The 14,284-nt window shown below is 41.1% G+C and overlaps 1 protein-coding gene across 1 annotated transcript in view; it reads left to right on the top strand.

Annotated features, from left to right (window-relative positions):
• Window positions 1-967: 967 nt before the first annotated feature.
• Window positions 968-14,284, top strand: part of pcdh1a (protocadherin 1a) — a 71,771-nt gene continuing 58,454 nt past the window's right edge. The window contains exons 1-2 of the mRNA XM_076101380.1: window positions 968-1,762; window positions 2,732-4,918. Coding sequence (XP_075957495.1) covers window positions 968-1,762; window positions 2,732-4,918 — 2,982 coding nt within the window. The remainder of the gene's footprint in view (window positions 1,763-2,731; window positions 4,919-14,284) is intronic.

The following is a 14,284-nucleotide window of genomic DNA, read 5'->3' as shown; positions in this document are numbered from 1 at the left end:
GTCTAAAATCACTGTAGCATGAAAAAAAGACTTCTTTAGCTAGAGGGAATACAGATCAAAGCAGACACTAAAGTAATGGGTCGTAATTACGGAGTTGAAAGGTTCAAAATCAAACATAATGATTACGGTGTTTGAGCTAGCCAGTAGCAATGGAACATGGATGGAAATTTCTGCATTGTCCATTGTTTCAAGCTGCTTTGTGATAATAATGGCTAAGTTGCATAATCTGCGTGATGATCTCATTACCTCCGCAACCTTTAGCGTGCAAGCGCTTGTTGTTTGAGGCCTCTCCAGCAATGAAAACGATCAGTCTGACTTTGGACACTATCTTGGCAGGTTTCGTAAGGATTCATGTTGGAGGATGTGTTTTATGGGGGTTCCTTTGAGCTGCTTTGCTTTTCCACTCAATGTCTAGTAGTGTAATACCAAAATAATGAGTCTCATGGGCAATCTGATTTTGTATTACACTTTTACTTGATTACGCAGCTGAAACGATGCAATCCACTCCGGCCCTTTAAATTTGTTTTGTGTCTAAGCTCACAAGATACAATTTCTTGTTCCTACAATAATTTCTACATAAAATGTGTAAAGCTGAGACACGCATTGAAGATATTGAAGCCCTGGGACTGAAAAGAATCCAAGCCGGAAAAATAGTTATGATTGCATTTAAAAAAAAAAAAAAGCCTCTTTTCCCTGTGTTGTTATTGTTGTCTAATTATTATATTGTGCTTCTAGACCTGCTGCTTTTGGTACTACTTATTAACAATGAGATCCATGTATCTCTCCAGTCTGACCTGTTGATATGAGTTCTGTTTTCTTTTTAATAAAAGTTCAGCAATTGTTGCCTATGGAGCTCGGTACAGCTGTCAGGCGTTTTATAGCTAAATCTTTACACATGACTTCAAAAGGAAACAACATTTTGACACAAATACTCTGTTATTTTGCAGGCAGATCTTCTGATGACCTCATGGAACTGAATTTACAAGTAGTGCTGTTCTGGGTCCTGGTGCTGCACTGTGGCTCTGCTGAAGGCAGTATCCTGTACCGGGTCCAGGAGGAGCAGCCCCCCAACACTCTTATTGGTAGCCTGGCAGCAGACCAGGGCCTGCCAGACTCTGGTCATCTCTACAAGCTGGAGGTGGGTCTCCCTTACCTTCGCGTCGATGGAAAGACTGGAGACATTTTCACCACGGAGATTCCCATAGACAGAGAGACCCTGAGGGACTGTCGATCCCTTGCTAAGGGTAAGCCCTGCTACCTGGAATTCGAAGTATCGGTGACAGATCTGATACAGAACCAGAGCCCCCGACTCATTGAAGGACGCATTGAGGTACAGGACATCAATGACAACACTCCACAATTTCCCTCTTCTGTGCTCACCATCTCTGTCCCTGAAAATACGATCATGGGGGCGCTATTCTCCATACCTTTAGCTACAGACAGAGACTCCGAAAGGAATGGAGTGGCGGATTATGCTCTGACTGCAGGGCCAGATGCAGCAACCCTATTTGGTTTACAGGTGGCTGAAGACAGGGGGGGTAAGCTCCCACAGCTCATTGTCCTGGGCAACCTAGATCGTGAGTTCAAGGATTCCTATGACCTCACCATCAAGGCAGTGGATGGAGGAAACCCACAGCGCTACAGCAGCGCTCTGCTGAGAGTGGTAGTCACCGATGCCAATGACAACACTCCAAAGTTTGAAAGGTCCACGTATGATGCGGAAGTGTTGGAAAACAGTCCAGTGGGGCACTCTGTATTGCAGGTAAGATTGTGATGCAAATATACTGACTCATAAGAACTCACTTGAATTTAAATTGCAGTCTGAAGTAAATAGTTAAATTGCAACCAAAATTGTTTGTCCTGCTTGATGTACAATTTAGAGTTTTATATTCAGCAACAAAGAAACAGACTCAAAAAATGCTCAGCCAATTTATCATGATGCTTTTGAAAAATGAGTCTGTGCGTCATGTTTGTGCAGTGCTTATTCCTCAGATTCCTCAGATTTCTTAATGTGAAAATCTAAATCAAAGAGATATTTTTATTCTGCCATTGTGATTTAAGATTTTAAAGCCGTATAACTCTGAATGTTCAAAATTCAACCTCCAATGCAGAACTCATGGGAACCAAGGCCACACTTGTCAGCTCACATATCTTCATTATCATTTAAAATGTTTTTATTATTTGTAACTTGTTTTCACTCCTATTACTCCAATAGGCCTTTTCTCAAAAATAGTAGAAGTATTAGATCATTATTATATTATGCTTGTACAGGTTATTAAGCTGCTTATTTCTTTTGTTGTGTTATTATACTTGCAGAAATAGAATTAGAGATACACAATGTCGTAGTGTAGGAGTAAGATACTCTGTGTAGGATTTTCTCTGCTGTGAAACTGTACGGTCATGAAAGAAATAGCAGCCCTAATATTTTGCCACATGTTTTCATGTAAACCTTTTCTCTCGCGCTTTTTCCGGAATAAAAGAAATGGGGCGAAGAGAAATAAAAAGGCGAGTGACACAACCATCAAAAGCAGACGGAATGGGCAATGATTAAAAAAACCTAAATAAAGCTGTTCACCCGCTGTGCTTTGAAGTCATCAGACATCCATTGATTCATTTATTAATTCATTCATTGACCAATAGAGAAAATCCTACACTGGCTTCCTTTTAATTCTAACCCCAATTTGTTGCGCATTAAATCAAGCCTCTAACCACAGAATTCCTTTCATTGTAGGTCAAAGCAAATGATTCTGACATGGGCCCTAATGGAGAAATTGAGTACACCCTTCACCAAGTAGTAGACCCAGTGCCGAAACTCTTACGTATCGACCGGTCCACTGGCATTATCTATGTCAAAGGATCCCTGGACAGGGAGGAAATCAGCAGCTTGTCCTTCTATGTGGTGGCGAGGGATAAGGGTCCTCAACCTAAAAGCTCCAAGACATTTGTAACTATAGAGGTGACTGACCAAAATGACAACGCTCCAGCTGTGGAGATTCGTGGAATTGGGCTTGTGACACACAGTGAAGGAGTGGCTAACATTTCAGAGGACATGCCAGTTGGAACAGCTGTTGCTTTGGTGCAAGTGTCTGACAAGGATGAGGGAGAGAATGCTGTGGTCACGTGTGTGGTCGCAGGAGATGTGCCCTTCCAGCTCCGCCCTGCCAGCGACTCATCCAGTGACAACAAGAGGAAGTATTTCCTGCAGACCACCACTCCCCTCGACTACGAAAGGATCAGGGATTACAGAGTAGAGATTGTGGCTGTGGATTCTGGAAATCCGGCACTCTCTAGCACAAATTCTCTTAAGGTGCAGGTGACTGATGTGAACGACAACTCTCCAATATTCTCGCCAACCTTGTTTGAGGTCGATTTTGCCGAAGAAAACCAACCAGGGGAGAGGGTTTTGGATGTTTTAGCTTCGGATGCTGACAGTGGCACTAACGCAGAACTCCTCTATAATATTGTGGCAGACTCATCCATCAAAGGTCTGTTTGAGATTGACCCAAATACGGGCGAAGTAAGAGCCCGAAGCCCGCTTGACCGTGAGCACAAAGAACGCTATGAGTTCCGGGTCACCGCAGCAGATAAAGGGTCACCTGTTCACAAAGGATCAGCGACTGTTGTAATAAATGTTCTTGACCGCAATGACAACGACCCCAAGTTCATGCTTAGTGGCTACAGCTTTTCAGTTTTGGAAAACATGCCTCCCCTCAGTCCAGTTGGCATGGTGACAGTCCTGGATGTGGACAAAGGCGAGAACGCTCATGTTCACCTCTCTGTGGAGCCTGATGGAGGGAAGTTTGTTGTTCAAAATGGAACAGGCACCATTCTTTCAAGCATCTCATTTGACCGGGAGAAAGAAAGCAGCTATACTTTCCGTCTGAAAGCAGTGGATGGAGGACAGCCACCTCGATCTTCATATGTGGGCATTACCATCAATGTGCTGGATGAAAACGACAACGACCCCGTAGTCACCAAGCCCTCCAATTCTTCTTTCAGGCGCTTGTCACCTCTAGCTTCCCCAGATAGCCATGTTGAGATAGTGGAAGCCGAAGACCTGGACAGTGGGCCTAATGCAGAGCTGGTCTTCAGCATTGCTGGTGGAAACCCTAACCAGTTATTTCGCATTTCCCCCTCCAGTGGGGAGATCACTCTTGCAAAAGAGATGACGCGGAAACATGGCGGACTACATCGTCTCGTGGTGCGAGTGAGTGACAGGGGGAAGCCTGCACGTCATGCAACTGCCCTGGTCCACATCTATGTCAATGAAACCATTTCAAATGTCAGCTTAGTGGAGGCCCTAGTAGGACACAGTCTTTACACTCCACTGGACAGGGACATTGCTGGTGATCCTGACAATGGTTTTGCTGCGCAGCGTAGTAACATTTTGTTTGGAAGCCTTGCTGGTGTGGCAGGTGTTGTCATGTTGATTTTGGTGGTGGTATTTGTTAGACACCGCATCCAGAGAGAAACTAAGAGTGGGTATCAGGCTGGCAAGAAGGAAACAAAGGACTTATATGCACCCAAACAGGTGCCAAAGAATGCCAAAGGCAAACGAGGAAGGAAAGGAAAACCCCAGAAGTCTCCAAAACCACTCGGAGAAGATGAGGAAGTCAGCCTTCAAAAGAGTCTAAAGTTCAACCTTGATGGAGTCAATGATAGCCCCAGGATACACTTGCCCTTAACATATTCACCCGGAAGCCCAGATATAGGCAGGCACTACCGCTCCAACTCCCCCTTACCCTCCATCCAGCTGCAGGCCCAATCCCCTTCAGCCTCACAGAAGCATCAAGCTGTCCAGGACCTTCCTGCTGCCAACACCTTTGTGGGAACGGGAGGAGATGACAACTCTACCGGCTCAGACCAGTATTCAGATTACAGCTACAAGACCAGCCAACTGAAGTACAGCAACAAACAGGTAAAGACCTATCCTACAAAATTAACTTCTGTCTTGATGGTCTGTTAGAGGAGTGGATGGTTGGTGTGTCCCATTGTTTCAGGGTAAGATGGACAGTTCAATGTAAAAACTCATGTATATATTATTTTTATAGTGTGCAGTTTTAAAACATCTGAGAGAATGAACACCTCTCTTCGGACTAGGTTGTAAGCTACGATAATGATCCATGATCCACTTTAAAGACAATAACACAACATCAATTTTGACGTTATCAGTGTGCCAACAGTTCGAATTAAAAATAAATGTAAAAAAAAACCAACTTATTTTTCACAATTTTATTTTCTGCAGCTCTGCAGAATTGTACATAATAAGTGCGGTGGCAGATTAAGGAGAGACAAAATGTATACTCCCACTTGAAAAACATATAAGTTGTTTAAAATGTATGGACATGGTATTCATGGTATTCTTGTTGCCACTAAGACATTTTTGGTCAAATTGACAATATTAATATGCTTTTGGGCGTAATTATAATCCAGTTATAGATAGTTATAGCGCTATTAAATTTGGTACACAAAGAAAGTTGCTGCAAAAATCACCTTCAAGTTGGTGTTGAAACGTTGCACTACTAGAGAACTTAGATGGCCCTTTGTATTTAGTTTCCTGGGGTTAGCAGTGGAGTTAAGCTGGGATGGTCCATTTCTCAGTGACTTACTTCTGCTCTTCTGCCTGACCTCTAGTGCTCTGATCTCTCCGGGTCACTTGCTCTTATCTCCCTGCTCCTTATGCTCTTATCTCCTCTTATCTGTACAACATTTGGCAAGGCTCCAATCGCCATGGAAACAGAAATTTGAATAGACTCACAGGGGATTACAAGAGGAAAATTGTAGAGTCTAGGGATAGAAAGCTATTGTGTCTCTAGGTTTCTGTGTCATCTGCAAGTGTGTGAATGTGCGTCTTGGACTAGACAAGTGTAGACCTGTATTTGTGTGTGTGTTCACTGGGATAAGGCAGATGACCATTATCCTTGAATAATAACGCTCTGATCCCACCAGTTTATTACAAAAGCTATAGACGGATTAATGAAATGCATCTCCCTTTTTCTGAACCGTCATTCTACTTGAGGAAAAAATCATGAATCAAAGGATGTAGAAACAGTATCACATAACTCCAAAGAGCACCCAAATCGAAAGAGATCGCCCACTACATTCCTTCTCAAACAAATGCAGTGCGTCTACGATCAGCAACCTAACATGACTGATAGTTCTCTCCACCTCTAGGTGATACACAGATATATTTGTGAATCACACAAAAATGAGTAGCTTTAACACTGCAATATTCATGTCGCTACAGTGGTATTCAAAAACGACCATCCTTTCTAAATTGAAAACATTCAACAGTGACGAATGCAACTTGTTTTTATCCGAGGCGAGTTGACATTGGCTTTCAAGACACTTCCATATGTTAGATCAAAGTGGCACACGTATACAACAGTTTCACATTCTCCTAGGCACTGCAGATAAAGTTCGACACGAAAATTTGCACTTAAACACTTAAAAATAGAAGTGGAAAATATGCCGCTGAGTTCTGAACATGTGTAGGTGACACATTTTCTGTGGAGATATCTTCAGAGCCAGTATCACAGTTGGCTGGTTGGTAGTTTCAGCAGATGCTTGCTGACAGCCTTTATGGGTGGAGTCAGTTGAGAGAACAGTCACCACTGTCCCCTTGATGGACACCATAAGGGACCAAAATGACTGCAAGCCACGGGGTGCGTCTGGGTATTTGTATGTAGTGCCAATCTCCGTGTTTGTGTGTAGTTTTACTGCTCAGGGAAAGAGTGTTAATTGTAACTGCGGTACAGATGTAAGCTCGAAGCACCTCACAGTGTTTGTGGTTTCTCAATATGATAACATAAATGTGTATGAGACATGATTCCAGTGATTGACAGGCTGCGTTAAAAACATCGACAGATGTTGAAGCTCATGTGACATACCTCAGCAGATGTTGTCCCATGTATGACATCCCCTCTCACATCAGGGAGAACAGATTGACCAAAATATATAATTAAAGTAACTGCCAAGTTATGTGACAGATGTAGAGTGGTGCCCTTGCTTTAATTAACTGTGCTATTTTTGACAATGGCTTTTCATTGGGGTATGTGGTCAGATGTCTGGGTTTGTACTAAACGTCTTAATGTTATGTCTCAACGTTTAAGCCTGTGTGTTGACAGAATATGAGCACACTGAATATATGAAGTATTATTTGTCAAACGTTTTGATCGGTGAACAGCCGGTGAGTTTCATCTTTCAGATTTTTTGCCGGTCACATTAACACGTGTGTGCCGCTGCCGCATGATGGCACAGGCAGTAACTTCATAGCTACACACACAAAGATACAAGACATAAAGTTCACAAAATAAGCAGTGGAGGAACGATCTTAAAAAAGTTTGGAACAACTAAATTAATCGGACACTTGTTATATTAATAACAAGTGTTATAATGTTATAATAATTCATTCCCATCATGCAGAGTAATTGCAGTGACCGGATTGTTTGCCAACAGCATGGAGCTGAACAGCTAACGTTGAAGGAGGTTATAATAACTTGCATTATGGTGCGTTCAAGCTCTACTCCATATTGGGCAAAGGTATATTACAATGCTATGATGATGTGTTTGAATGTAATCTTGTAAAATGTGTTTTTTGGCGAAAAACTTGAATAAATACAGTTATGTGAAATATGTTTTTCGGGAGGTGTTTGAAAATCTAACTTTGTCGGCACCCTTGCTGTCATTTATAGCTCTTAGAATACAAATCTGAGTCTTTAAAAATTGGAATCGGTAGGTCAGACTTTAAAAAAAATAGGAATCAGCCAAGACAATAGCAATCAGTGCATCGCTGATTGGGTTGGACATGAAGGGCCCTATTTAAACGATTTATAGTGCATGGTCTAAAGGGCATTAGGTTGTGTCCAACTCCACTTTTGCTACGTAATCATTATCTGGGTGCAAAGTAAGGCGCAGAAGGCAAAGGGGTTGTATAAAAGCCAGATGAGCCTTGTGCATTTCTTTTTAAATGGTGGATTTGGCAAATTGAAGAAGCTAGTGCTTTTCTGCAGCGAAAATGTCGCTTTTGAAAGGCTGAACTGCAACAAATGTGGATTGCAGCAAAGTATTTCATTACATAAAAACATTTTGGGAATTTTGGAAAGGATTGCATTCATCTCTTTTCTATGAATTTTGACTTTAGGACTTAACAACGATCTGGAGTTATTGGAAATGTTTGGATCACAGGCGTCAGAAACAATCCTCCTCAGCCACCATTGGAATCTAATTCTACAAATAGTATCATACAAATACAATTTGTGTAGCCTAATCTTTATCTGCAACTGTGCAGAAATACTGACTTTTAAACCGAATGAATAGACACGCAAACAACTAAAAAAGCTGCACAGCATTCAAATGTTGATTTAGAATTTCAATGTCAACGTTATGGATGAAGCTTCAAAGCTTCCAACTATTCGATACAGCCCTATAATTGTCTTATATTGATTAGTTTCATATTATGTCAAATGATAAGGTGGGCACTTTGTTTACTATTTGTCGCTGTCCATTGACTGGGGGTGCTGAATCCGGAGGCTGCATTACACACAGGCTTGCATCCAGGCACTGCCGGAGTAGAGGTGGGTAATGCGTGGAGACTTCAGCCTCAAAACACTGCCGTCTACTGAAGGGCCCACAGTATAATGAAATAGCCTGCTTCTGCACTCGCACACACAGAGGGTTGAGGAGAGGAGACGACAGAGGCTGTTGGTGCACTGTCCACACGGGGCGGAAAACAGCACAAGTGGACTCATCGTGACACATTTTGTTCGAAAAAACATGTTATGGGGAAGCCTCTGATTGTGGTTCGGAGGATTTTCTTTTTTCCTGAACATGAATACAAACATTTCCACCATCAATTGGTGCATACAAATTCACCAGAATGCAGGAGATGAAATGTTTGACACTCAAAACCCTTACCATTTATGCACTCTTGAAATAGTTATACCATGCGCCCTTTTCACTTGACCAGGCTTTTGTTGGTCAATGACTTAAGTGGTTTCTGCTGCTTTAAGATAGCAATGAGACAAACATGTGCCACAAATGACCTCGCTTCATTTTAAGACCAACAAGCCCAAGGGCCCTCAGAAGGGCGCAATTGCTACTTTGGTGCTGGAAGTGAAAATGACAACTGCATCGGTCTGAAACTAGCACTGACAGTAGCGCTGAGCTGTTCGGCGCTTTGTGCCGAGTGTACTATAGGGCAAAAAGTTATTCGATGAGATTAGGTACGAGGGAATACATGCACACGGTCCACATAGAGGACAAATATGTTTTCAAATGTATGCAAGTGGTCGATTTGGTTCGTATTGGTAGGTTAGAGATGTATATAGATATTATTCCACTCCAAATACAAGTATGTAGACTAGTAGTAGAGACGAGTATTAGACATATTGTACATGTATATATATATATAGTATATATCATTTGTTTAAATGTACTTTATGTAGCCTTGTTTGCTGCATATTCCTTACTCTAGACACAATGTAATGCACATATTCATCAATTTGTCAATGATAATATAATTACTTCATTCATCAGGTTTGAAAACAGGATTTTTTTTCATTTTATGGAAGGAAACATCTACACTTACAAATGCTAGCCTTGAGAACAGCCTGGCTGAATAGCAGACTATTTAAATACTGTTTACTCAAGAATGGGTTGTTGACAGTGCCAAAACCCAAACAGATGTTTGAAATGTCCTAATTTAATCACAGCATTATGAAGTATGTGCCAGCTATATGTGTGCATTCTTTGTTTTGATTTATACACTAGCAGCTAGAACTGCTATCAGTTCAGAAACATTTTGATCTTCTCCCAAGACTCTGTAGAGATTTATTTCAGCTTTTAATTGCTTTAGATTAACCCACTTTGGCACAGAATTCCTGAAATGCCGGGGGTTTCCGGGGTAGTCGTATATTACAACAGACATACTGCCTCTAAAAATAGTTGGGGGGGAAAATAATACCCATTGCCTCACAGAACATTCAAAACAAATCCTTTTTCTAAAATGCTTGTTCCAGAAAATAAACAAACCAGTAAATGCCAGGAACAGACGCGGACATCCGAAACCTGTAACCACAACTGTAACCGATGGTTTTCATGTACTGCATGTGTCTAGATCCAGTGGAATTCACAACCACGGACAGTGCTCTTTTGCTTCCAAGTGTTCCAAAGCCTCTGTGCAGTTGGAGTACCGTTGCATCATGCGCAGAGCGAAAGATGGAAGGCCCGTGTGAGGCTGATATAGACAGGCTCCTGTCGTCAGTGGTTCTTTGTCAACACTCTTTAGAATTGTACCAAACACCAGTCAAATTCTTGAAATACTGAATTTAAAAAGTGTTGATTTTACTCTATGTCTGATATGAAAAAACATTGTTCTTTTGGCAAGGGGAAATACCTCAACAAGTGCATATGCACCAACAAACAAACACAAAATGTTTCTATACTAGATTTAAACAAACAGGATGAGCTCTCTGCAAGATGGGGGTTTGTGTGCCTTTACATAAACTATCTTTGTAGTTTTCGGTCCCCCGCCCCCTTTCATCCCTGTTTTGGATGTGTGATATTGCATGATGGTTGCTGGAGAAACCAGTGACTCACATTAGCCATTAGAGCTGATAATTAGCCCTTTTGGGTCCAAGAGCTGGCACCTTTTTTCACACATCGCTTAATGAGAATCGTGCATTTGAGCAAAACACATTTGATCACACACAAGAACATTTTCATATTCTTATCTTAAAGGTGCAATATATATAAAAGTCTACATGAACAGAGAACGAAGTTGCCCTCCCTGTATGTGTTGCAATCAGAGCATCTCTTTGCAGACATAGCAGACAAACACTGTTAGCTCTGTCAGCACTTGAGCCGTAGTTTCTATATATAGTATATATACTATAAGAGCTGTTAACGTCGTTAGCTGCGAGCTTCATTAGCATTAGCAAAATAAACGGCCCATTAATACCATATAAGGTTACGTGTTTTGCCCCATATGTCCAATATTGAAATCCTGCTTTCGAAGATCCATAAAGGAAAGTCTAAAATTTGCAACAGCCTCAGCGGCGGAATTAAGGGACCCGCTAAAGGAATGCGGTAAAAGTAACGAGTGTCACCTCTGGGTCGCAGCGTGATTGAAATAACAAAGGAAACTGGTTTAATATGAAAAACGTCTCGCCACAGCAAGGCTGCAACGGGTCAAACATTTTATGATGCTCGCACAGATATTGTATTATGTTATACAATGGCAATAATAGCCAGTTTAAATTAGTGTTGATAATGTTAGGTTGTATGAATAAATGTAGAATCATATTAGCCTGTCATTTTAATGTGGTGTTATTCTTAAAGAGTTTTCAAAAATTGCTTCAAAGTAATTAAATATACAATCCATTAGATAAAAACTTATAACGGCAGATTAATTGCTCATGACTCCTACGACAGGTCTGGACCACTCGTAAATTGTGTTCGTACCTAAGAAAAATAAATTAAAAAACACGAGTAAATTGATGACGGCAACAAGTTCTCCTAAATCATCACTTGTACAAGCCACTTAAGAAATAATCTGTTAGTGCCAGTGGTTCTTGCATTGCACTGTAAGTGGTATGAAACACAGAGTTCTGTGGCAATCACGACTGCCTGAAAAGCTGTAAATTCATCCTTTATATACATTCACACTATTATAATGCTTTGTTTATGAAAAATGGATGAGTGTTGTCCCCCCTGTGGGCCCCTCGTTCGTCTCCATTTCTGTCTGCAGTCACTTAAAGCCAAGTGGATTCTGAGAGCAGGAAAGTGGGAAGAGTGAGTCACTGTGAGCCTTAATTAACCTGCTTCTTTGTTAAGCAGGGCCCACGCTTTGTGAACTTTAGGCATCCCTTTGAGCTTGGATTAGCCCAATTTACCCCAAAAACTGCTGTTTGAACTCAGCAGAGGTGTATTACAGACGAGGCCGGAGGCAAAATATGCAATTGTTCTTCAACACTCTTGACACATTATTGTCTCTTACCTGCACTCAAGACCAGTGAAACCTAGAAGCCATCAAAACAATATGTCATCTGCATTTTGGTGAATAGTTGGGAAAGCAAGTACAACAGCTGACTTATTTTCCTGATGTTTTCCTATCTCGGTTTCCAATCTGCCTCCCAGTATTTTTCAAACAGGCACGACACAGAGATATATACAGACACACACACACACACACACACACACACACACACGGCTCTTTGTGCACCACATATTTGCCCGGGCTGATTACCGAGAAAGGGAAGGCTGGAGGGAAAGCGGGGTAAAAAGCATTTTAGATGCTGGAATAATTTACCCAGCCAGTACTGCATGTTTTGCTTACTGTCTCTTAGTGTAAAAGCGTGATTCAATACATTGTGTTGTACACTGCATTGTATTGAAAGTACTGGATGTCGTTTAGTCACCATTACTGCTTCCATTTCACATCTTAACAACACTATTTCCAAATGTTTGCCCAAACTGTAGTATGTTTGTTGGGGTGCCAAACCTACTTGAATAAAGAAGTGACTGTAGTTTATAAACTAGTAAACCTAGAATTGATTTAGCATTTTTAATAATTATAAGTACTGCTAGTAGAGTCATATAATAGTGTGTTTTTTATTAATATAAGACAAACTATTAAATCAGCTAATGACGCTACACTCCGTGGTTGTTGCTGTCATTATGGGATATAATTATCTATTTCTTCAGTTTTTAAACACACATGCAATTTAAATCATTTGAAAATATGCAATCTAAAAATGTTATTACATTTTATAATGAAGTAAGTATATATGCTAGGAGTACCATCATCTCTTTTAAAACACCAACCAAAAAGATTGTTGGAAAAAGAAATGATTGTTTCTGGCTTTGATAAGGGGAAGTTTCTGACATGGAAACAAACACCGAGAGGCTGTTTTTAAGAGCAGAAGCCAGTAATGAATGTATGGTACTTTGATCCATACTTGATGGAGCCAAGGCGTGCCGGATCAAACATAGTCAGAACGATGACAGGAGTAGATTCTCAGGAGGAAGCTTTCATAGGTTAGAGTACTTTTTAATTGGGAATCTGGCACTATTGGAGAAAGCACATAATTCAAGGCTACAAAATAAGACGTGGACGTGTTTATCAGGATGCTTCATGCGGCTCCCCCTCACACCCAGCTATGGTAAATACTGCTTGGGCCATAGTTTGCCTGGATCATACAGTCGCCATTCAGGCAACTGACACATCGAATGCAGACACCGATGTACAGCAGAGTGGTCAAAGGGCAGTTTAAGTATAATTGGCAGATAGGCACCATATCAACAACTGCAAGTCAGACATTCACGTAACAAGAGAAACGGCTGGACAGAGAGCTAACGTATCTTGGCAGTTAGCAGCCCTCCACAAATACAGGGACTAATTGATGGTGAGGAGCAGCTCGGTAGACATATGATAGGGTCAGGTTATCTTCAGTGCAGGGGAACTGTGTGCAAGGGAGGACTGACAGGAAAAAAGGAAAAATCTTGAATTCACTGAGACAAGAATGAGACAGTCTGAGGCTTTTGTCTGAATGTGAACCTGAAAGGAAAAAAGGAGAAGGCTGATGCAGTGGGTACCAGGACTCTTGGTACATGTAATGGCATGCGTGTGTATGTGCTGAGCTGAGATCGCTGTCAGCATTCAAAGTAAGATATAAGCAATACAAGTGTTTGTGAATGGGAGAAGTGGACAGCGAGGAAAATGTATATGTATTGAGTTTCAGGTGAAGGACTACCGGTCGTATAATAGTGGAGTTAAGTGCAAAGTAGAACATTTTGTACATTTGTCTCAACAAGACCTTGGTGCTTAGGTTGTCAGTACAATAATAAGCAGAGTGTCATCCACAAGTTGTCTGAGGGACAAACTGAAAATACCAACAGCCCTGCATTATACTGTTGAATCACATTAAGCTACATAAGAAAATGAAGCCAAAGACTCCCGAGACTTTTCATTATTTTCTGCTGAAGCGTCGGCTTTAAATACTGTGTGCTTCTAATTTCATTTTGTTTAGGATGGCTGAACAGGAACACTAAACTGGCAACTTCCCCTTGAGACAATAATTAAGTGAAAGCATAATAAAATATTCTTTATACACCCACAAATGATGTGGGCAACCCTCCACATAGAAATATTCACACAAACTTGTACACTAAATAAATAAATTAATAAATTAATTCCAAGGGTCGTATACAAAAACATGAACTTATTATAAACAACAACTCGTCTGTCCTCCTGTTGATGTTGTCCATCAAGGCAAGTAACTGC

This window comes from Anarhichas minor, unplaced genomic scaffold (genome assembly GCF_050575085.1).
Source record: "Anarhichas minor isolate MPS153535 unplaced genomic scaffold, ASM5057508v1 ptg000027l, whole genome shotgun sequence".
Lineage (NCBI taxonomy): Eukaryota > Metazoa > Chordata > Actinopteri > Perciformes > Anarhichadidae > Anarhichas > Anarhichas minor.
The sequence above is the reverse complement of the archived record's forward strand: the minus strand, read 5'-3'. Positions and strand labels throughout refer to the sequence as shown.